Here is a 24344-nt window from a genome sequence, read left to right as displayed (position 1 = left end):
ATTTTAAAGAATAATTACTTCATGAATAATTACATTTTTCAAGGAATTCGATTAAAATTATATTAAAAATAATTGAAATTAAATTGAAATAAATAAATTATTTAAACAATTAAATTCCTGTGAAAACTTTATTATTTATGAAAATAATTGACTTTTTCTGTCGATTTTGATAAAATTTTATTTAAATAATAATTGTCGTCTTTTGGAAAATTTTATTAAAATATTAGATATTGAAAATATTTTGATAAATTATTGAAATTTATTGAATTTTTACGAAAAATTTTATAAAAATTTTTTAAAAGTAATTGAACTCCTACGTAGAATTTTATTCAAATTTTTGAAAATAATTGAATTTCAATTATTCATACAGATAATTGTCATTTTGACAAGAATTTTTAAAAAAATTTTTAAATAATTGAATTTTGGAGATGAATTTTATTATTTTTAAAGATAATTGATATTTTGACAAGAATTTTTTTTTAAATTTATGAAAATTTATTGAACTTTGAAGAAGAATTTAATTATTTTTAAATATGATTGACATTTTGACAAGAATTTTATTAGAATGTTTGAAAATAATTGAATTTCGGAGAATAATTTTATTATTTATAAAGATAATTGTAATTTTGACAAGAATTTAAAAAAATTATTGAAAATAATTTAATTTTGGAGATGAATTTTATTATTTTTAAAGATAATTGATATTTTTTTAAAATTTATGAAAATAATTGAATTTTGGTGAAGAATTTAATTATTTTCAAAGATGATTGACATTTTGACAAGAATTTTATTAAAATGTTTGAAAATAATTAAATTTCGGAGCAGAATATTATTAATTATAAAGATAATTGAATTTTTTTTAATTTTGAACATAATTAAAGTTCTGCGAAGAATTTCATTAAAATTTTTTAAAAATAATTAAATTCATTCAATAAGTTTTATTAAAAATGTATTGAGAATAATTATTAAATTCTAATAAACAATTTGTAACAAAAAATTTAAAAATAATAAAATGTTTAAGTATAATTACATTTTAAAAATAATGAAATCCTTGTAAAAAATTGTGTTATTTATGAAAATAATTGAATTTATTATTGCGAAGAATTTTATTAATTTTGAAAATAATTGAATTCTTGCGACGAGTTTTAATAAAATTGTTAAAAATAATTACATTTTTCGAAAAATTCGATTAAAATTGTTTTCAAAATAATAGAAAAAACAGGAATTCAATTATTTTATCAAATAATAAATTATTTAAGAAAATAATTGAATTCCTGTGAAATATTTATTATTAAAGAAAATAATTAAAATGTTTAAAATTAAAATAAGTAAATGTTTGCGAAGAATTTTGTTAAAATTTGTATTAAGTAATTTAATTCTTTTACAAAATTTAAATTTAATTAAATTTAATTACTTTTGAAAGTAATTGAATTTCTCCATTCATAACTTCTCAAAAATTAATTTTTTTTAGTGTTTTTAACTAAAATTCTTCTATAAATGCATTATTTTTAATATTTACTTAAATACATATTAAAAAAATGTAACTAATTTCAGAAGAGTTTGAATTTTTTTTTCAAAAATCGAAGTTTATTAAAATTTGTAACTAAATTCATTCAAACTTGAAATTTTATAAAATTTTAAATTGAAACCTCTTGAAGTCGATTTTTTTATAAAGTTTATAAACGCATCTCTTTTAAAATTCAATGAATAGTTTATGAGTCAAATAAAAAAGACACTAAAATTCGGAATTTAATTTTTTTCCAGTACTTTTAAATCTACTTTCCCTGATTTTTCTCTAACCTGAGGCAACCCTACACTTTTAGCAAATTTTCAAAAAGAAAAAAATAACTTTTAGTGTCACGAATTTAAAAAAAAGTATTCACATAGTAGCAAATCGTAAAAAAGTAGTTTTATTATTTAAGAAAATCATTTAATTTCAAAAAAATATTATTATTTGTGAAAATAATTGAATTATTGCGATGAAAATTATAAAAAAAAATTTGTAAATAATTGAATTCCTGTGAAACTTTTATTATTTATGAAAAAAATTAAATGTTTGCGGTAGAATTTTTTTAAAATTTGTATCAAGTAATTTAATTCTTTTAGAAAATTTTAATTAAATTAAATTTAATTATCTTCGAAAATAATTGAATGAGTTCTCCAATTATTTATAACTTCTCCAAAATTCAAGTTTTTTAAAAAATGTTTTTAACTAAAATTCTTCTATAAATCCATTATTTTTAATAATTAATTAAATACATAAGAATTAACAAATTTAACTAATATCAGAAGAATTTGAATTATTAAATTTTTTAAAAAACGAAGTTTACTAAAATTTCTAAGTACATTTAAAATTGAAATTTTCTAAAATTTGAATTGAAATCTTCTTGATGTCCATTTATTTATAAAATTTGTAAATATAACTCTTTTAAAATTCAATTAATAGTTTATAAGTCAAACAAAAAAGTCAAAATTCAGAATTTTTCTTATAAATTTTAAAAATTTAATTTTTTTCAGTGTTTTTAATAAAAACTCCTGAATTGTCAGTGATTTCCTTGACAAACTCTACTTTTCCTGACTTTTCCCTAACCTGTGGCAACTTTTAGTTAATTTAAAGTAAAGAAAATTTTCAAAAAACAGAAAATATAGAAATAAAAATGTAGCTTTTACTGTTATGAATTTTAAAAAAAGTATCCAAATAGTAGCAAATCGTAAAAAAAATAGTAAATAGTAGATTTTAGTAGATAAGTACGAAGCCTGTAATAAGCAAAAGGTATATAATAATAAAAGGTGGTTAGTGGCATCTACATCGTGTTTCGTATATTGTGCACCAAGACTGTATATTTATTTTTTTAAAAAAATTCTATTTATGCTTAAATGTTACTGCAGAGCGAAAATTTGCAAAATTTTTCTCAATTTTTTCTCCACTTTTTAATATATATTTACAATCAATTAATCATAATAGAATGTTTAAATCTCATCGAATCATTCTAGTTGCTTCTATTTTTCCAATAGAAATTGATACATAATTTCGTCATGTATTTAACATTATAAAGAAAAAAAAATCAGACTCCGTCTGATGATTTTAATTATTCGATTTTTTTCCATTATATGGTAGTGTGTGTTTTTTTTTAGTTACTGAGACGCGATGACAAATTTAATTGCGAACGTTAATTATAAAAAAAAAGAAATTACAATAAATTGCACCGTGAAAAAAAAAACCTTAACGTTCGCTACGAGAAAATCCTAGAGGATTCGAGCGCCAGTTGCATATCAACATCATTTTGATATGTCATGCAAAATATTTTATTACCAAGAAACAATAACTATTCCCAACAAAATTACGTCTTTTTCTTTTTTTATTAACTATTGTACTAGGATAAAAACAATTATGCTTAATCTTCAATTAAAAATTAAAGTAATCGAAGATTATTAATTTAATAATATAAATTTAAAAATATTTAAGTTTTAAAACAAAACACTTTTACTTTACAAAACACTTTCCTTCAGTTTTTTCTTCCTTTTCCAAAAAAAAACATCAATCTTCCAAATTTCAATTCCTATTCATTTCACAGCTAAATTTTTATCATATAAACTTTCTTTTTAGAACATAACAAAGACATTTAAATTTTAAATTCATTAACCTATTTTTTTTGGGGTATTTTTAATGTTTTCTTCAATAAAAATTTCCAATTTAAAATTCATTTATAGTTTAAAAATATAAATTATCGAAAAAAAATTTAATATACTTCTAAATTAATTATTGGACGTAATTATAGAAAGAGAGGGCGAGAGAGAGAAAGAGAGAGAGAGAGAGACGGAATAGAAACTGTTTCCAGTGTTTTTTAGAGGTAAGTACAAAATCGTTGTTGTTTACAAGTGTTTATAGCGCGTCAAATTCCCTGGATATGAACTCGAAGGAAATTAAACGTATTTTTATTGTTCCTGCAATATGTTTATAACTCAAAATCAAAGAGATCCGAGAGACCTTCTTCTGTGCCTAACGTAAATGGATATTCAAACGGTGCCTCCAGTGGTAATAAGGGATCACCAAAATCGAGTAAGTTCATATCTGCAACAGAAAAAGGGAGAAATGTGAGAAAATTTTATATTTTTGTTGTTGAATAGATAAATTAGATATTCTTAAGAAATAAATTATTTAATGATTCTTGATTTTCAATTAATCGATCCGAGGTGATTTTTGCGGCAATAAACTGCTACCCAACTAGAACTCTGCCTGTGATGTGACTCATTACTACACACTGGTCACAGTCAGAGCTCCATCAGGGAACGGTAAAAAGGAATTTCTGCATTAGTCCATGATAATTATGATGATGATGATGACCTACGTCTTCTGAAATTATTTTAACATTTTTCAATTTATTTGCCAAGCACTCAGAATATTTTTACTGTAACTTCTTCCAAAATAACGGTTGCCACAAATATTGAATTTTATTTTTCCCTGATTTCCAGGAAAAATTCTCACTTTTTCCCTGACCCTAAAAAATATTCTGATTCACTCTAAAAATTATTAGATACTCAAAAAAATGTTCTATTACATTTATTTACAAATTTCATTAATTGTAAAATTATTCAAAAACATCAATAATTTCTTTTTTAAATAAATATTTAATCATTATTATTTTTCCGTAGGAATTAAAATTCTTCAAAAATTGAATTCTCATAAAGAATTTTATCAACAAATTTTTAAATCATTGAATTCTTTTGACGAATTTTAATAAATTTTTTATAATTACATTTTTCTAGAAATTTGATTAAAATATTGTATCAAAAATTAATTAAAATCCTGCGATGAGTTTTATTATTTTTTTTTTTTTTTTTTTTTTTTTTTTTTTTTTTTTTTATTGTTTATACTCCTGCCCTATTGGCCTTACGCACTTCGACAAGAGTCCCTGAGAAATACTTTTTTTGGATTAAGCATAACCATTCTACTTTTAGAAATTTTCTATATATATTAACCTAATTTTGCGTCTACAGCCGACTTTATTAGGAGTACTCGCATTACGCCTGGACCACCCGTCAATGGGTTTACTCGCCAGAGAAGAGGGAAACTGTAGAAAACCTCTCTGAGTACAACCGGTTTATCGACAGTCGAGTTCTAATGGTGTGTACCGGACAATAATCGACGGTGCACATCATTATACCTCGACGTCAAACCTCCCGCTCAGATTGTCTCACGTGCTTTTCTTTTGAAAAATTTTATTAAAATATTAGATATTAAAAATATTTCGATAAATTTTTGAAATTTATTAAATTTTAACAAAAAATTTTATTAAAAATTTTTAAAAGTAATTGAACTTCTACGTAGAATTTTATTAAATTTTTTAAAAGAATTAAATTCTTTCAAGAAGTTTTATTAAAAATGTATTGTGAATAATTATTAAATTCTAGTAAAAACAATTTGTAACAAAAATTTAAAAAATAAATTGAATTCTTTAGAAGAATTTTTAATAAAATGTTTAAGCATAATTACATTTTCCTGAAATTCAATTAAAATTGTTTTAAAAATAATGAAATCCTTGTAAAAAAATTGTTTTATTTATGAAAATAATTGAAATATTGCGAAGAATTTATAAAAAATTAGTAAATAATTGAATTTCTGTGAATTTTTTTTTATTCATGAAAATTTATTTATTTATTTATAATATTTTTACGGGCAGTGGCCATTCGTACATAAGTACTATAGTATTAAGTGTAACAAAATTTAGTTTACAACCATATTGCGAAGAATAATAGGTTGTTTAATTGAAAATAATTAAATGTTTGCATAGAATTTTAATAAAATTTTTAAAAATAATTATTGTTAATTAGAAAATTTTATTAAAATAGTAAAAATTGAAAATCATTGAGTTGAGGAAAATTTTTTATAACAATTAAAAATTTACCAAGAATATTATTAAAATTTTTGAAAATAATTGAATTTCTGCGACGAATTTTATTACTTTTGAAAATAATTGAATTCTTTTGGCGAATTTTCATAAAATTGTTAAAAATAATTACATTTTTTAAAAAATTCAATTAAAATTGTATTGAAAATAAATTCCTGTGAAATTTTAGCAAGAATTTTATTCAAGTTTTTAAAAAATTGAATTTTGAAGAAGAATTTTATTATTTATAACGATAATTGAAATTTTAACGAGAATTTTTAAAAGATTTTTAAAAATAATTGAATATTGAAGAATTTTATTATTTATAAAGATAATTGAAATTTTGACAAGAATTTTTTTTAAAATTTTTGTAAATAATTGAATGTTTGCGAAGAACTTTATTACTTTTGAAAATAATTTAATTCTTCCAACGAATTTTATTCAAGTTTATAAAAATAATTGAATTCGTGAAAAGAACTTTGTCAAATTTTTCTTAAATAATTGAATTCCAGCGACGAATTTTATAAAATTCTTTTTAAATAATTGATATTTTTTGAAAAAATTTTTGAAATTTTTTATATTAAGTAATTGAATTCCTGTGAAATTTTAGCAAAAATTTTATTCAAGTTTTTAAAAATAATTGAATTTCGAAGAAGAATTGTATTATTTATAAAGATAATTGAAAGTTTGACGAGAATTTTTAAAAAATTTTTTAACATAATTGAATTTTGGAAAAGAATTTTATTATTTTTAAAGATATAATTGAAATGACCAGAATTTTTTTTTAACTTTTGAATATAATTGAATTTCTGCGAAAAATTTTATTACTTTTAAAAATAATTGAATTTCTGGAATTATTTGTAACTTTTCCAAAATTCAATTTTTTTTAGTATTTTTAACTAAAATTCTTTTATCAATCTAGTATTTATGATAATTGTAAAAATGATTCATTAAATAATTTCTAAGTCATAATTTTATGATAGTTCTGGTAAAATTAAGTTATTTAAAAAGAAATTATTGTCTGAAATAGAAAAAATTGAAGGTTTTGTATTAAAATTCGTGGTAATTTCATAGTTTACGAGGCAAACAAAAAAAACATCCAAATTCAGAGTTTTTTCATGAATTTTTAAAATTCAATTTTTTCCAGTACTTTTACTAAAAATCCTTGACTTTTCCCTGATTTCCCTAACCACCTTTACTTTCCCTGACTTTTCCCTGAATTCCCTGACCTGTAGCAACCCTAAAAATATTTTCTTCATTTCAATTGAATTATTAATTTCTAGAATTTTGAACTAAAATACTTGTTTAAATAAATTATTTTTAATATTTTAAAAATGATGTATCAACACTCGGTACCTGAATTAAATATGGAATTTAAGCCAGGGCATAAGTTTGATGGTTTACTGTTCGAGTTCCTGTAGCACCATCCACGCATATGTAGCGAGGTAGGTGACTCTAGGCTCGATCCTTTTTTTAGGTTTCGGGGCTCAGAACTGAAACCCTTACAACCGAATTTTAGCATCCATGTATCATTACGATTATTTAAAACTCAAATTATAATAATCGCAGAAAGAAAACTCTTTCAATTAATAATTTCATTTTCGATCAAATAACTTTTTGGTGATAAAAATAAAATTTGATTGTAAGAAATGAAATTCAAGAATAAAATATTTAATTTGGGTTTAAAAGTTCAAAAAATGGGTTTTAACATTAACAGGCTTGGCACTCAGTAATTAATTTTTAAAAAAGTAGCAAAAAGTATTGTTGTTTTAAATAATGAATTTTTTCGAAATATAATGAATATTTTGAAAATTTTATTTTAAATAATTGAACTTTTGTCGAGAACTTTATTGAATTCCTGTGGATATTTTATTATTTATGAAAATAATTGAATCGTTTTAAAGAATTTGAATATCATTTTTGAGAATAATAAACTTTTTGATTTCCAGTATTAGCGAATTTAACGTAGTGTAAATTTTCAAAAAAAAGAACAGAAATAGTAGCGTTTAGTAGCTAAAATCTAAAAAATACCCAAATAGTAGCATAACATAGTTTTCAGATGAGTATGAACGCTGAATTTGTGATTCCGACGATCGACTGTAATAAATAAAAGTACAATTTAAAATAAATAATAATCCATAAACATACCTAAAGGTTGATTCTGGTCCTCTGATTGGAGGTTATATACTTTTCGTGGCACAAGGTTGAATTCGTTTAACTCGCCAAGAAGAGCATCTCTCATGCCAGCAGAAGAGGAAGGAGGTGTTAAATTGCTTTCACGTTTAATATGCCCTGGCGAGAGGAGTTGTGGTTCACTCTTAATATCTCCGTTATTGGCTAACAAACTTGTCGAATAATGTGACAAATTTGAAACAGGAAATTGTGACGAGGTCCTTGTTTTAGCCGTTGACGTTGTCGCCTGATTTGTAGGTGAATGATAGACCACAGGTGGTTTAGGTACTGGTTCGTCGGGACACAAGAACACTTCAATTTCACCTTGCGTGGATCGCATGTGTATTTGAAGCTGCAGAAAAAAAAATAAATTTCATTTTAGATCAATTTTATCTACATTAAATCGATGTGACGAAAATTCGAATAAAAATCGGTCTAAATCTTTCCCGATAAATATTAATTCGAAACATGGAATTCCGTAAGAAATTAATTAATTTAAACGTCTGTTATATGATTTTCAAGGGATAATCATAGAGGAAGGCAGGGTTGCCACGCTTTTGCTCTTTTCAAATTTTCAATTCCCTGACTTTTCCAGGTTTTCCAGGTTAAAAAACGGAATTTTTCCAAGTTTTTAAAATTACATTTATATTTTACAAAATTTTTAATTCGAACCTTTTTGAAATTAAACAACTTATAAAAAATTGTTATAAAACATGAAGAAATCGATCACTCCGAGTCTTCGACTCGCGGAGCAAACGATATCTTCATGTTTTATAAATAATTAAAAATGACTGACTGATAAAATCATTATTTTATATTATAAGAATATTGTTACTGTAATTTATTCAAAATTACTTTCATCACTTCAATTCAATTATTGTTTTCCAAAATATTTAACTAAAATTCTTCTTTAAATTATAATTATTTTTAATAATTTTTGAAAAATTTCTTTGAAAATTTTCAAATCCGTTTGTTTACAATTCAATTTTATGAAATTACATCGATTTTTCGGAAATCCTTCCGAAAATATATATTTAAAAAATAAAAACTTCAAATAACTGAAAAAAATTCAAATAAACTTTTTCAGAAAAATTAAATCTACACAATTTTCAGTTGAAAGTATGAAAAATTTAAACATTAAAAGATTATAATTTAAAACCTTTTCAAAATTCAATTAAAAACGACTATTTATTAGTAAAATCTGCTAATTCAAAAGCAAAAATTTAGTCACTAATTCAAATTAGAAAACATTTTTACTAATTCAAATTTAGAGAGTTTAATATTAAATTATTATCTAAAATTTGAACTGAAATTCATATTTAAATAAATTTTTATTAGAAACTTCTACTAGAACTCAATTATTCAAATACAAAATTAAATAATTTATTGAACAAATGAATGTTTCTTAAAATTCAATTCCCATCAAGAATTTTATCAACAAATTTTTAAATAATTTAATTCTTTCGCCGAATTTTTATAAAATTTTTAAGAATAATTACATTTTTCGAGAAATTCGATTAAAATTGGCTTAAAAATAATTGAAAATTTCGCAATGAGTTTTACGATTTGTGAAAATAATTGTAATCCCTAAGAAGAATTTTATTATTTTTAACAATATTTAATACTTTAATATTTAATCTTGACAATAATTGAATTTCTGCAATAATTTTGTAACTTTTCAAAATTAAAATTTGTTTCGTGTTTTTAACTTAAATTCTTCTGTAAATGCATTATTTTTAATAATTTTAGAAAAAGCTCTTTGCGGATTTTCAAATCCATTTGTTTATAATTCAATTTTACGTGAAATTTCAATTATTCGGAAATTCTTCAAATAAATATATATATTAGGAAATAAAAACTTGAAATAATTTCAAAATAAAATCCGCAATTAAACTTTCTCAAAAAAATTAATTCCACAGAATTGTTAGTTAAAAATATGGAAAATTCAGATTTTCAATGATTTTAATTTGAAACCTTTTGAAAATTCAATTATTTCTAAAAATTCGCGCTCTAATACTTTTAATATTCAATTATAATCTAAAATTTTAACTAAAATCCATATTTAAATCAATTTTTATCAGAAAACTCTACTAGAATTCAATTATTTAAATACAAAAAAAATATTTATTGAATAATTGCATATTTTTGAAACTGAATTCTCATAAAGAATTTTATAAATATATTTTTTAATAATTGAATTCTTTTGATGAATTTTAATACAATTTGTAAGAATAATTATATTTTTCGAGGCATTCGATTAAAATTATTGTATTAAAAAATAATTGAAATTCTGCAATGAGTTTTATTTTTATTATTTAATGAAAATAATTAAATTCCTAAAAAGAATTTTATTATTTACGAAAATAATTGAATCCCTGTAAAAATTTAATTATTTATGAAAATAATTTAATGATTGCGAAGAAATTTATAAAAAAAATTTCAAATAATTGAATTCCTGTGAAATTTTTATTAATTTATGAAAATAATTAAAGGTTTGCGTAGAATTTTATTAAATTTTTTTAATAATTGAATTCTTTTGGCCACAATTTTATTAAAATAGTAAATATTGAAAATCATTGATTGAGGAAAATTATTGAAAATAATTGAAATTTTGCCACGAATTTTATTAAAATTTTTGTAAATAATTGAATTTTAGAGAAGAGTTGAATTATTTCTAAAGATAATTGAAATTTTGACGAGAATACTAGAATTCATTTATTCAAAGACAAAAATAAATAATTTATTGAACAATTGAATGGTTTTTAAAATTGAATTCTCATTTTATGAATTTTATCAATAAATTTTTAAATAGGTAATTAAAATTCTTTTGAGGAATTTCAATAACATTTTTAAGAATAATTTCATTTTTCGAGAAATTCGATTAAAATTGTTATAATTGAATCTGTGTAAAAAAATTTGATTGAATTGAGAAAAGTTTTTGAAAATAATTGAAATTTTGGCAAGAATTTTATAAAATTTTTGAAAATAATTGAATTTTGGAGAATAGTTACTTTTTTCGAGAAATTCCATCAAAATTTGTATTAAAAATAATTGAAATTTCCGCGATTAGTTTTATTATTTATGAAAATAATTAAAAACCTATAAAGTTCTTTAATATTTATGAAAATAATTGAATCTCTGTAAAAATTTTGATTATTTATGAAAATAATTGAATTATTGCGAAGAAATTGGTAAATAATAGAATTCCTGAGAAATTTTTATTATTTATGAAAATAATTGAATGTTTGCGTAGAATTTTATTCAAATTTTTTTTAATAATAATGGAATTCTTTTGGAAAATTGAATTATTGCGAAGAAAAATTGTAAACGCAACTCTTTTAAAATTCAATTAATTTTGAGATATTTAAGAAAAATTAGATTTCAAGAATAAGCAGAATAATTTTAGAAAACTATAATTTTCCAGGATTCTGATGAAAATTCCCCGACTTTTCCAGGTTTTTTCAAGGTTTATAAAATTCCCTGACATTTGCAGGTTTTCCAGGTTTCCAGGTTGCGTGGCAACCCTGAAAGGTAAAAATATAACAGTCGTTACCTTGGGTGGTCCGTAGTTGGGAATTGGTTGTGGAACATGAAGAGTCGCTTCTGGAGGTGCTTTGACGGCCATGATTGCTTGATCCTTATACGCGGTTACGGATCTCAAGTCGTGATACGTCACATAAGCAAACTGCTTCTCAACACCCAATTCTCTAAGGGTTTTCTCCGCTCCGTCTATTAATCGATCCAGAGCGTTTTCTTTCGCTTCTAGATCTTCAATTTCTCTCCTTAAATCCATTACGTCGTTCTTTTCCCCGGGCAGCTGTCCACCTCTGAGGAAACAAACGTTTGTTTTATTATTTTTTTTTCTAGATATTCTAGAGTAAATTAAAAAAAGTTAAGATTTTTTTAATAGAAATTACACTTGTTTACAAATTTTTATTCGCAAAAGACTCTAAAAAAAAAAAAATTTAAAGAAATTAATTGATTGCAATGTTTGAATTTCGACGAGTAGATTTTGCTTTTCGAAATCGAAACCGAAATTTGCTTTTCATATTGTTGGAAAATTGTACTTTATGGTAGAAATATTAGAAAAAAAAAAAGAATGAAAAGTAAAAGTAATGAAATAATTGTTTACTCACTTCCATTGAATATTGTTTTTACTTTTTTTCTCTAAAATTCCTATACCCTCTAATACATTTGTAATGTCATATATACGCCGCTTTTGAACTTCCAGCTTCTCGGAGGCAATATTTAAATCAACAACACCGTCTGGACTGTTCTCAACTAGATTTATAAATTTTTTGGTAAGTAAACTTAGTGATGTGTCGTATCGTGTCCTCTCTATAGTTTTACCTGAAACAAACATATTCGAATATTGCAAATCAATTGCTTCTCAATTTCTTCATTTTCATCATAAAATTATGACTTATAAATTATTTAATGAATAATTTTTACAATTTTCATAAATACTAGATTTATAGAAAAATTTTAATTAAAAATATTTAAAAAATTGAATTTTGGAAAAGTTACAATAGATTCCAGAAATTCAATTATTTTCAAACTTTTTTTAAAAAATTCTCCTCAAAATTTCAATTATCTTTTAAAAAAAATTCTTCTTCGAAATTCAATTATTTTTAAAAATTTTAATAAAATTCTTGGCAAAATTTCACAGAAATTCAATTATTTACAAAATTTTTAATAAATTTCTTTTAAGTAATTCAATTATTTTGAAAAGTAATAAAACTCTTCGCAGAAATTCAATTATGTTCAAAAATAAAAAAAAAATTCTTGTTAAAATTACAAGTATCTTTATAAATAATAAAATTCTTCTCCGAAATTCAATTATTTTAGAAAAATTAATTAATAAAATTCTTGGGAAAATTTAAATTTTTTTCATATAAATAATAAAACTCATGTCAGGATTTTAATTATTTTTGATACAATTTTAATCAAATTCCTCGAAAAATGTAATTATAAAAAATTTATTAAAATTCGTCAAAAGAATTCAATTATTTAAAAATTTCTTGATAACATTCTTTATGAGAATTCAATTTTAACGAATATTCAATTAGTAAATATCAAAATTAAAAACATGAAGACCAAATAACTCGTTTCAGACACTTTACAAAACTGACAAAAATTTAATTCTATTTTTTATTTTTCTGACTTTTTTTTAATGACAAAAAAAAATTTTTTTTTTTATAAAAGTTATTGCAAAATGAATTTTTTTGCAATATTTTAAACAAAATTTAATTTCTCTTAAATGAAGGTACCGATTTAATTGAACCAAGCGAGAATACAAAGGGAATAAAATATACTTTTGTTTAGAATCAGAAAATTTTGAAAAATTAATTTTTTTAATAATTATTTAATTAATTGTTTACAATCAATTTGTTTTTTATTAATGTTCTGAACCTATCAAAAATTTTTTAAAAATCTCAGCATACAATTAAAACTATAAGAAATAAAAATCCGTTGAAAAAATTTAGGAGCGACAATTAGTTTAAAAGTTAAAAAAATAATTGAATTTCCAAGAAGAAATTTATTACTTTTAAAAATAATTGAATTTTGCAAAGAATTTTATTAAAATGTCTCAAAATAATTGAATTTTCGGGAATAATTTTGTTATTTATCTTTAATAATTGAATTTTTTCGAAGAATTATTTATGGAAATAATTGAATTCTTGGGAAGAATTTTATTAAAATCTAAAAGAATAATTGAATTATTTCAAAAAAAATTAATTGAAATTGTGTTTAAAATAAATAATTTTTTTCGAACAAATTTTATTAAAATATTTAAAAATAATTCACTTCCTGTAAAAAATTCTAATATTTTTGTAAATTATTGAATTCCTTCAAAGAATTTAAAAAAAACATTTTTTAAATAACTGATATTTTCGAGGAATTTGAAATTAAATTTTTAAAAATAATTACATTTCTTGAGCAATTCCTGTAAAATTGTATTAAAAATAATTGAAAACCTGCGATGAATTTTATTATTTATGAAAATAATTGAATAGTTGCAAAAAATTTTATTAAAATGCCTCAAAAATAATTTAATTCCTGACAAGAATTTTATTATTTATGAAAATAATTGAATTATTGACAAAAATTTTATTAAAATGTTTAAAGAAAATTGAATTTTTGTAATGAATATTGTTATTTATGAAAATAATTGAATATTGCAAAGAATTTTATTAAAGTGTCTCAAAATAATTGAATTTTCAGGAATAATTTTGTTATTTATCGACGTAATTGAATTTTTTTGAAGAATTAATTATGTAAATAATTACATTTCTTGAGCATTTTCCTATAAAATTGTATTAGAAATAATCGAAATCCTGCAATGAATTTCATTAATTCTGAAAATAATTGAATTCTTGTCACGAATTTTATTAAATTTCTGTAAATAATTGAATTATTGCAAAAAAAAATATTATTTAAACGTTTACAAAGAATTGAATTGCTGTGAAAAATTTTGTAATTTTTGAAAATATTTGAATTCTTCATAAGAATTTTATAAACATTGTTTTAAGTAATTAATTTTTTCGAAATATAATAAATTTATCGAAAATCTTAGTTTAAATAATTTAATTCTTGTGGAAAACTTTATTTGTGAAAATAATTGAATTTTTTGATTAATTAATTTAAAATAGTATTAAAAATAATTGAAATTCTTTGATGAGTTTTATTATTTATGAAAGTAATTGAATTCATGTTTATAATTTATAGAAATAATTGAATTTTGGAAGAATGTTATAAATTTTTTTTTTAAATTGAATTCTTTTGCGAAATTTCATGAAAATACTAGATATTGAAAATAATTGAATTTCGAATATTTTTTGAAAATAATTGAATCGTTTTAAAGAATTTGATTGTAATTTTTAAGAATAGTTTTTTGATTTCTAGTATTAGCGAATTTAAAGTAGAGGAAAATTCTCAAGAAAAAACATAAATAGTAACCTTTAGTTGCTGAAATTTAAAAAAAGTTTCCAAATAGTAGCATAATGTAAAAAAGTAGTAAATAGTAGGTTTTTGTAGATAAGTGCGAAGCCTGTTAAATTTAAGGTCCAGATCAAAGAACCGAATTCAATTTTTAAACTAAAAATTATTGTCCTATGAATAAAAAATTTTAATTAAATTTGGAAATAACCTCTCGTAATCTTTATATAAATAAAACATTCTTACAAGAAATAAAAATTAAAAAACCGTCTTTTCCTAATTAGAAGTCGAGAATTTGAAGTCTTAAAAAAATTGTAACCGGTTCTTTGATCGGGACCCTAAAAATTGTTGGCTTCAATTATTTAATAACGTCTAACTTACTTTTAGTTGGTGTGTGTGCTCCTAATGAGTTAGAACCAGTTCGCCTGCGTTTACCCCGAGGAGTTTTAAATGCAGAGTGATTGGGAGTTGTGGTTGCCATTTCTAAATTAAGTCTTCGTTTAACAGCTTGTACTGACATCTGAAAATAGTAAATCAAAATTAAAATAAATAAACAGCTAGCTATTAGAATTTAGAAAATATTTCTAAACATAATTTTTGGTTTAAAAAAATTTTAAATTTAGCTGATGAAGAGAATTTTTTTTTTAATTTTAGCAATAAGATAAATTTTTGAAAATAGTAAATGTACCTCCGTTCGAGGAGGTGGCTGTGCAGGCCTTCTTGTCATTTGATAACAAGGCGTTTGTCCATATTGATGATCTTGTAGATGTGGACTTGGCGTTTCTTCGGCCAATTTTTGCGATTGAACCTCACCCAGCGATTCATCATCAATAAATTCCGATTTTACTGGAAAAATATATATGACATAAGAAATAGGCACAAAAAAATGACAATCAATTTAGATGTATTTTACTTAAAACTACAAAATAAATTTTTAATTATTAGCAAACATGAAGATATCGATCACTCCGAGTCTTCGACTCGGAGTCATCGATTTCTTCATGTTTTCTAATAATTAAAAATGACCGAGTGACAAAATCACTATTTTATGTTATAAGAACATTTTTACTGTAACTTCATCAAAATTATTTTAATTTCAATTCAATTATTAATTTCTAGAATTTTTAACTAAAATACTTCTTTAAATAAATTATTTTTAATATTTTAAAAATGATGTATCAACACTCGGTACCTGAATTAAATATGGAATTTAAGCCAGGGCATAAGTTTGATGGTTTACTGTTCGAGTTCCTGTAGCACCATCCACGCATATGTAGCGAGGTAGGTGACTCTAGGCTCGATTCTTTTTAAGGTTTCGGGGCTCAGAGCTTGAAACCCTTACAACCGAATTTTAACATCCATGTATCATTACAATTATTTCAAACTCAAATTATAATAATCGCACAAAGAAAACTCTTTCAATTAATAATTTCATTTTCGATCAAATAACTTTTTGTTGATAAAACTAAAATTTGATTGTAAAAAATGAAATTCAAGATTAAAATATTTAATTTGGGTTTAAAAGTTCAAAAAATGGGTTTTAACATTAACAGGCTTGGCACTCAGTAATAAATATTAAAAAAAGTAGCAAAAAGTATCTTTCAGACTGAAAAAAGCAGTAAAAAAAGTGGCTATCGAAAAATTAAATTTGACGACAAAAAAAACTCATTTCACTCGATTCACAAAATCCACAAAAAATTTGATTCTGTGTTTCCCTGATTTTCACAAAAAATATTCACTTTTTTTCTTATTCTGGTAATAATTTAAATTCAAAAATTTTTATGAAAGTCAATTATTTTTTAAACTTTTAGTTAGAATTCTTGAAAAAGTCAATTAAATTTAAAAATAGTTATAATAATTTTAAGTGAAATTAATTTTTAAATTAATTCTTATTAGAAAGTTCTACAAGAATTAAATTATTTAAATACAAAAATAAATAATTTATGAAATAACAGATTATATCTTAAAATTGAATTCTCATTAAGAATTTAATCGACAAATTGTTAAATAATTGAAAAATAATTGAATAATTGAATTCCTTTGACGAATTTTAATAACATTTTTAAGAATAAATTACATATCCCAAGAAATACGATCAAAATTGTATAAAAAATAATTGAAATTCTGCAATGAGTTACATTATTTATAAAAATAATTGAATTATTGGGAAGAATTTTATAAAAAAGTTTTAAACAACTGATTTTTTTCGAAAAAATTTATGCTATATTTGTAATAATTAAATTCCTGTGAAATTCTCATTACTTTAGAAAATAATTGAATATTTGTGTAGAACTTTGTCAAAATTGTTTTTAAATAATTGAATTATTTGGGAAATTTTATTAAAATAATAGATACCTATACAAATTGTTGAATTAAGAAAAATTTTTGAAAATAATTGAAATTTTGCAATGAATTTTATTAAAATTTTTGAAAATAATTGAATTTTATTACTTAATTGAAATTAATTTAATTCTTTTGTGATGAATATTGATATTTATAAAAATAATTGACTTCCTCCGAATGATTTTATTATTTATGAAAATAATTAAATCCATGAAAAGAATTTTATAATTTATGAAAATAATTGAATTACTGCGAAGAATTTAATGCCAAATTTTAAAACATTTCATTTTTTTGAAAAAATTTAAGCAAATTCTATTTTAAATAATTAAATTCTTCTTTGAAAATTTTATTAAAATAGCAGATATAGAAAATCATTAAATTGAGGAAAGTTTTTGAAAATAATTAAAATTTAGCCATGAATTTTATTAAAATTTTTGAAAATAATGGAATTCCGAAAAGTTTTTTTTTTAAATTTGTAAATAATTGAATTTCTGTAAAATTCTTATTAATTTATGAAAATAATTAAAATTTTGCTGAGAATTTTAATAAAATGTTTAATAATAATTGAATCCTTGGCAAAATTATATTATTTATGAAAATAATTGAATTATTGCGAAGAAATTTATAAATAATTGAATTCCTTTGAATCATTTAATATTGCTTACAAAAATAATTAAATGTTTGCGTAGAATTTTATTCAATTTCTTTTTTAAATAATTGAATTCTTTTGGAAAATTTTATTAGAATAGTAGTTATTGAAAATCATTGAAATGAGAAAAAATTTTTGAAATAATTGAAATTCTGCAAAGAATTTTTATGAAATGATTGAAGATAATTGAATTAGGAGAAAAATTTTGTTATTGATAAAGATAATTGAAATTTTGACGAGAATTTTCTTAAATTTGAACATAATAATTGAATTTCTGCGCAGAATTTTACAACTTTTAAAAATAATTGAATTTCTGCAATTCCTTGTAACTTTTTCAAAATTCAATTTTTTTTATCGTCAGAAAATTCTAGGAGAGTTTAATTCTTTGAATGCAAAATAAAAATTTATTGAATAATCGAAGATTTCCTAAAATTCTACTGAAAATAATTGAAATTCTGCCATGAGTTGTATTATTTACAAAAGTAATGGAATTATTGTGAAGAAATTAAAAAAAAAATTGTAAATAATTAAATCCCTGGGAAATTGTTATTATTTATGAAAATAATTAAATGTTTGGGTAGAATTTTATTAATTTTTTTGTTGAATAATTGAATTTTAATGAATTGAAAATTCTGTTAAATATAAATTCGGCCATCTCATATCCTGTTGAGTAAAATTGTTACTTATTGTAAAAATTCGCGTTAATTTAAAATCAAAATTTTTTAATTTCTTATGAAAATTCCGTTTTATAAAATTTTGTATAATAAATATTCTAAGTAATAATTTCTATGGGAAATTCATGCGTCTTGTTTTGGCCTCATAACTTGTACCCGAGTAGATATTATGCGGTCATATGCATATCTATGGAAGATTAGAGACCTCAGTTAACTATTCGCAAAGAAACTAAATTCATTTCGTCGACGAGTAAAATTTAGTAAAATTTTGATAATTTATTCGATTGGCCCAAAAAACATTTTTGATTCAGTTGTATGGGCACCTTTGACGATTTCTCAAAATTGTCTAATTTGAACAAAACTTGGCATTCCAATGCGCTTTTGAGGACGCTGAATTCAAATATTCAATTAATAGTTACTGTAACTTCATTAAAATTATTTTCCTCATTTCAATTCAATTATTATTTTCTACAATTTTCAAATAGAATTGATCTTTAAATTAATTATTTTTAATAATTTTTGAAAAAGTTCTTTTGAGTATTTTCAAATCCATTTGTTTACAATTCAATTTTACGAAATAAAAGAAAATAACTTGACAAAATTTCGATTAAGCATTGTGAAAAAAATTAGTTCCATAACATTTTTAATTAAAAGTATGAAAAATTCAAATTTTCAAAGATTTTAATTTGAAACCTTTACAAAATTCAATTATCATGTAAAACTTTAACTGAAATTAATTTTTAAATCAATTTTTATGAATTTATTATTTTTGAAAATAATTGAATTCTTGTGCTGAGTATTGTTATTTATGAAAATAATTGGCTTCCTCCGAAATGATTTTATTATTTATGAAAATAATTAAATCCCTGAAAAAAATTTGAAAATTTATAAAAATTATTCAATTACTGAAAAGAAATTAATGCCAAATTTTAAAACATTTGATTTTTTTTGAAAAAATTTATGCAAATTCTATTTTAAATAATTGAATTCTTACGAAGAATTTAAAAAAATATTTTGAAATAATTGAATTCTGTTTAGAAATTTAATAAAAATAGTAGATATTAAAAGTCTTTGAATTGAGAAAAGTTTTTTAAAATAATTAAATTTTACAAAGAATTCTATTAAAATTTTTGAGAATACTTGAATGTCTGTGTGGTATTTTATTAATTTTTTTTTCAAATATTTGAATACACAAATAGCATTTTATTATTTATGAATATAATTGAATTCTTGCGAACGATTTTATTCAAAATTTTGTTTAAATAATTGAATTTCCAAAAGAAATCTATTACTTTTAAAAATAATTGAATTCTTGTGATAAACATTGTTATTTATGAAAATAATTGAATTTTGCAAAGAATTTTAGTAAAATGCCTCAAAATAATTTATTTTTCGGGAATAATTTTGTTATTTATCGGCACAATTGAATTCATTTGAAGAATTATTTATGTAAATAACTGAATTCTTGATAAGGATTTTATTAAAATATTTTAAAATAATTGAATTCATGTGCAAAATTCGAATATTTTTTGTAAATAATTGAATTTTACAAAAAAATTAAGAAAATTTTTTTCAACTAATTGATTTTTTCGAGGAACTGAACTTAAATTTTAAAGAATAATTATTAAATTTTTTGAGTGATTCCTGTGAAATTGTGTTAAAAATAATTGAAATTCTGCGATAAATTTTATTATTTGTGAAAATAATTGAATAGTTGCAAAGAATTTTATTAAAATTTTCAAAAACAATTGAATTCAGGACTGAGAAGAATTTTATTATTTATGAATTAAATTTTACAAAGAATTCTATTAAAATTTTTGAGAATACTTGAATGTCTGTGTGGTATTTTATTAAGTTTTTTTTCAAATAATTGAATTTCTAAAAAGCATTTTATTACTTATGAAAATAATTGAATTTCCAAGAAAAAATTTATTACTTTTAAAAAAAATGAAATTCTTGTAACGAATATTGTTATTTATGAAAATAATTGAATTTTGCAAAGAATTTTATTAAAATGCTTCAAAATAATTGAATTTTCGGGAATAATTTTGTTATTTGTCGACATAATTAAATTCTTTCAAAAAACTACTTTGTAAAGAATATTAAATTCTTCCAAAGAATTTAAAAAATAATTTTTTTAAATAAATGATTTTTTCCCAGGAATTGAAATTAAATTTTTAAGATGATTTACATTTTTGAGCAATTCCTGTAAAATTGTATTAAAAATAATTTAAATCCTGAGATGAATTTTATTATTTATGAAAATAATTGAATAGTTGCAATGAATTTTATTACAATTTTAAAAAATAATTGAATTCCTGAGAAGAATTTTGTTATTTAAGAAAATAATTGAATTATTGCGAAAATTTTTATTAAAAGTTTAAAAAGAATTGAATTTCAGTGAAAAATTTTGTTATTTTTGAAAATAATTGAATTCTTCATAAGAATTTTATAAACATAGATTTAAATAATTAATTTTTTCAAAAAAATAATAAATTATGAAAATTTTATTTTAAATAATTGAATTTTTGTGAAAACCTTTATTTGTAAAAATAATTGAATTTTTCGATTAATCAATTTAAAAAAGTATTAAAAATAATTGAAATTCTTTGATGAGTTTTATTATTTATGAAAATAATTGAATTCATGTTTAGAATTTAATCAAAAATTTTTTTTAAAAATTGAATTTTTATGAAAAATTGTATTATTAGTGAAAGTAATTGAATTATTGTGAAGAATTGTATAAAAATTTTGTTAAATAATTGATTTTTTCAAAATTCTTTTGATAATCCTATTCTAAATTAATTGAAATCCTGTGGAAGTTTTATTATTTATAAAAATAATTGAATTTTGCAAAATTTTATGAAAATAGTAGATATTAAAAATAATTGAATTTCGAATATTTTCTGAAAATAATTGAATCGTTTTAAAGAATTTGATTAATTTTTGAGAATAGTTTTTTTTATTTCTAGTATTAGCGATTTTAAAGTAAATTCTCAAAAAAATCAGAAATAGTAACTTTTAGTGGCTGAAATCAGTGAAATCTAAGAAAAGTATTCAAATAGTAGCACAACGTAAAAAAAGTAGTAAATATTAGGTTTTTGTAGATGAGTGCGAAGCCTGCAATTCTGTTGCATGTAAATTGTGTTAAATTTCAATTGTCAAATATTTTTCTGTTAAGTGACTTTTTGGTTGTTTGTCAGTTGAGGAATATTCACGCATCCCGTAAAAAAATGACTCTACTTGTTGTTCTTAATGCACTTTTGCCAATATCCAGCAGGTTTAATTTTTAATTTACTTCTGCTGAGAAGGGAGTTGGAACGTATTATTGCTTTAATTTAAACTCCAATTTCTACACAGGACTTCTGCTTCATTAACACTGCACTCTCTTGTTTTAGGTGCTATGCTGTTCAGTTTTTGAGAGCACTCACGTATCAAGAATGTGAACAGCCTCAAAGAGAGAGAGAGAGAGAGAGAGAGACGAGGAGCTGCCATGTCGATATGTTGGCATCTCTGTGCAGTCTCGCAAAAAAAAAAAAAAAAAAAAAAAAAAAAAAAAAAAATTGCAGAGCGTAGTGAAAAAGTATATATATAGTTCAGTAGCGCATTATTCTCTTACCCTAACTTGCAGACCCTACGCTCTCTCTCTCTCCCTTTTTTTTGCAACCGTTGTTTTACCCTGCACATTTTTTATTATACCGACATCAAATTTAATATTTCCCTGCGCGAAATATCAATAGAGGACCGAGAGCAAAAATCTCCCCAAGCGGACGAAATGCATAAAATAAAAATATCAAATGATAAATAAAAAAAAAGGAAATTTGAACATGAATTGTTTAGAGAAGAAATTTGTTTGCTACAATTATTCTAAATAAAAAAAACACTTTTTCTCGACAATTTGTAGGCTCTTCATCATATAAAAAAAAACCTTTGTCGACAGTAATAATTGTGAAAAGAAAAATCTAGGTTTTCTAGTATAAACATTTTCGCCTTTCACTGTGCATTCTTTACATAATATGTCGTTGTTTCCATACTGTATAATGAAAATCAATAATATCATATTGATTTCACTGTGTACTCTATGAATGTGATAAGTATAACTTTTAAAAGTTGTTATATTATAAATATCAAATGTTGACTCCTGGAATTATTGCCATTTTTCGTTTGGACAATTTCCAACGATTATTACTGGCGCGTTAATCAGGGTTGCCAAAAATATTTAATTTTATTTTTCCCTGACTTTTCCCTGATTTCCAGACTTTTTCCTGACTGATTTTGACTTTTTCCCTGACCCTAAAGAATATTCTGCGATTCACTCAAAAAATTATTAGATACTCAAAAAAATGTTCTATTACATTTATTTACAAATTTCTTCAAAAGTAAAAATATTCCAAAACATCAATAATTTCTTTTTAAAATAAATATTCAATAATTATTATTTTTCTGTAGGAATTAAAAATCTTCAAAACATTCAAATTCAAACCTTTTTGAAATTCAACAACTTATAAGAATATTATTACAAAACATGAAGAAGGCGATCACTCCGAGTCTTCGACTCGGAGTGATCGTCTTCTTCATGTTTTGTAATTTAATTTAAATTACCATACAATTTTTCAAAAAAAATATTAATTATTTACAAAAATCTTAATAAAATTCTTTGCAAGAATTCAATTATTTTTACAAGTAGTAAAAATTTCTCAAACAAATTCAATTATTTTAAAAAAATGTAATAAAATTCGTTAAATTAATTATTTACAAAAATCCTAATAAAATTCTTTGCAAGAATTCAATTATTTTTACAAGTAGTAAAAATTTCTCAAACAAATTAAATTATTTTAAAAAAATGTAATAAAATTCGTTAAATTAATTATTTACAAAAATCCTAATAAAATTCTTTGCAAGAATTCAATTATTTTTACAAGTAGTAAAAATTTCTCAAACAAATTAAATTATTTTAAAAAAATGTAATAAAATTCGTTAAATTAATTATTTACAAAAATCCTAATAAAATTCTTTGCAAGAATTCAATTATTTTTACAAGTAGTAAAAATTTCTCAAACAAATTAAATTATTTTAAAAAAATGTAATAAAATTCGTTAAATTAATTATTTACAAAAATCCTCATAAAATTCTTTGCAAGAATTCAATTATTTTTACAAGTACTAAAAATTTCTCAAATTCAATTATTTTTATAAATAATAAATCGATTATTCGGTAATTCATTTTTAAATAAATTTTTATTAGAAAATTCTAGAAGAATTCAATTATTTAAATTAAAAAATAAATAATTTATTGACTAATTGAATGTTCGTTAAAATTGAATTCTCATAAAGAGTTTTATCGACAAATTTTTAAATAATTGAATTCTTTTGACGAATTTTAATGAAATTTTTAAGAATAATTACATTTTTCGAAGAATTTGACTAAAATTGTATCAAAAATAATAAAAATTCTGAGATGAGTTTTATTATTTATGAAAATAATTAAAATTTTCCCAAGAAATTTATTAAAATTTTTTTCGAAAATAATTAAATTTTGGAGAAGAATTTTATTATTTATAAAGATACTTGTTATTTTGACGAGAATTTTTTAAAAATTTTTAAAAATAATTGAATTTCGAAGAAGAATTTTATTACTTTTAAAAATAATTGAATTCTTCCAACGAATTTTATTCAAGTT

General features: G+C 21.6%; 1 protein-coding gene across 3 annotated transcripts in view; it reads right to left on the bottom strand.

Annotated features, from left to right (window-relative positions):
* Nucleotides 1-2821: 2821 nt before the first annotated feature.
* Nucleotides 2822-24344, bottom strand: part of LOC122505113 (transcription factor E2F3-like) — a 42582-nt gene continuing 21059 nt past the window's right edge. For all 3 annotated transcript variants that reach the window (XM_043616574.1, XM_043616573.1, XM_043616572.1), the window contains 6 exons: nucleotides 15688-15845; nucleotides 15381-15519; nucleotides 12197-12410; nucleotides 11614-11887; nucleotides 8037-8412; nucleotides 2822-4072 (listed from right to left, as the gene is read on the bottom strand). In XM_043616574.1, coding sequence (XP_043472509.1) covers nucleotides 3957-4072; nucleotides 8037-8412; nucleotides 11614-11887; nucleotides 12197-12410; nucleotides 15381-15519; nucleotides 15688-15845 — 1277 coding nt within the window. In that variant the 3' untranslated portion in view covers nucleotides 2822-3956. The remainder of the gene's footprint in view (nucleotides 4073-8036; nucleotides 8413-11613; nucleotides 11888-12196; nucleotides 12411-15380; nucleotides 15520-15687; nucleotides 15846-24344) is intronic.

This window comes from Leptopilina heterotoma, unplaced genomic scaffold (genome assembly GCF_015476425.1).
Source record: "Leptopilina heterotoma isolate Lh14 unplaced genomic scaffold, ASM1547642v1 Lhet_343, whole genome shotgun sequence".
NCBI lineage: Eukaryota > Metazoa > Arthropoda > Insecta > Hymenoptera > Figitidae > Leptopilina > Leptopilina heterotoma.
The sequence above is the reverse complement of the archived record's forward strand: the minus strand, read 5'-3'. Positions and strand labels throughout refer to the sequence as shown.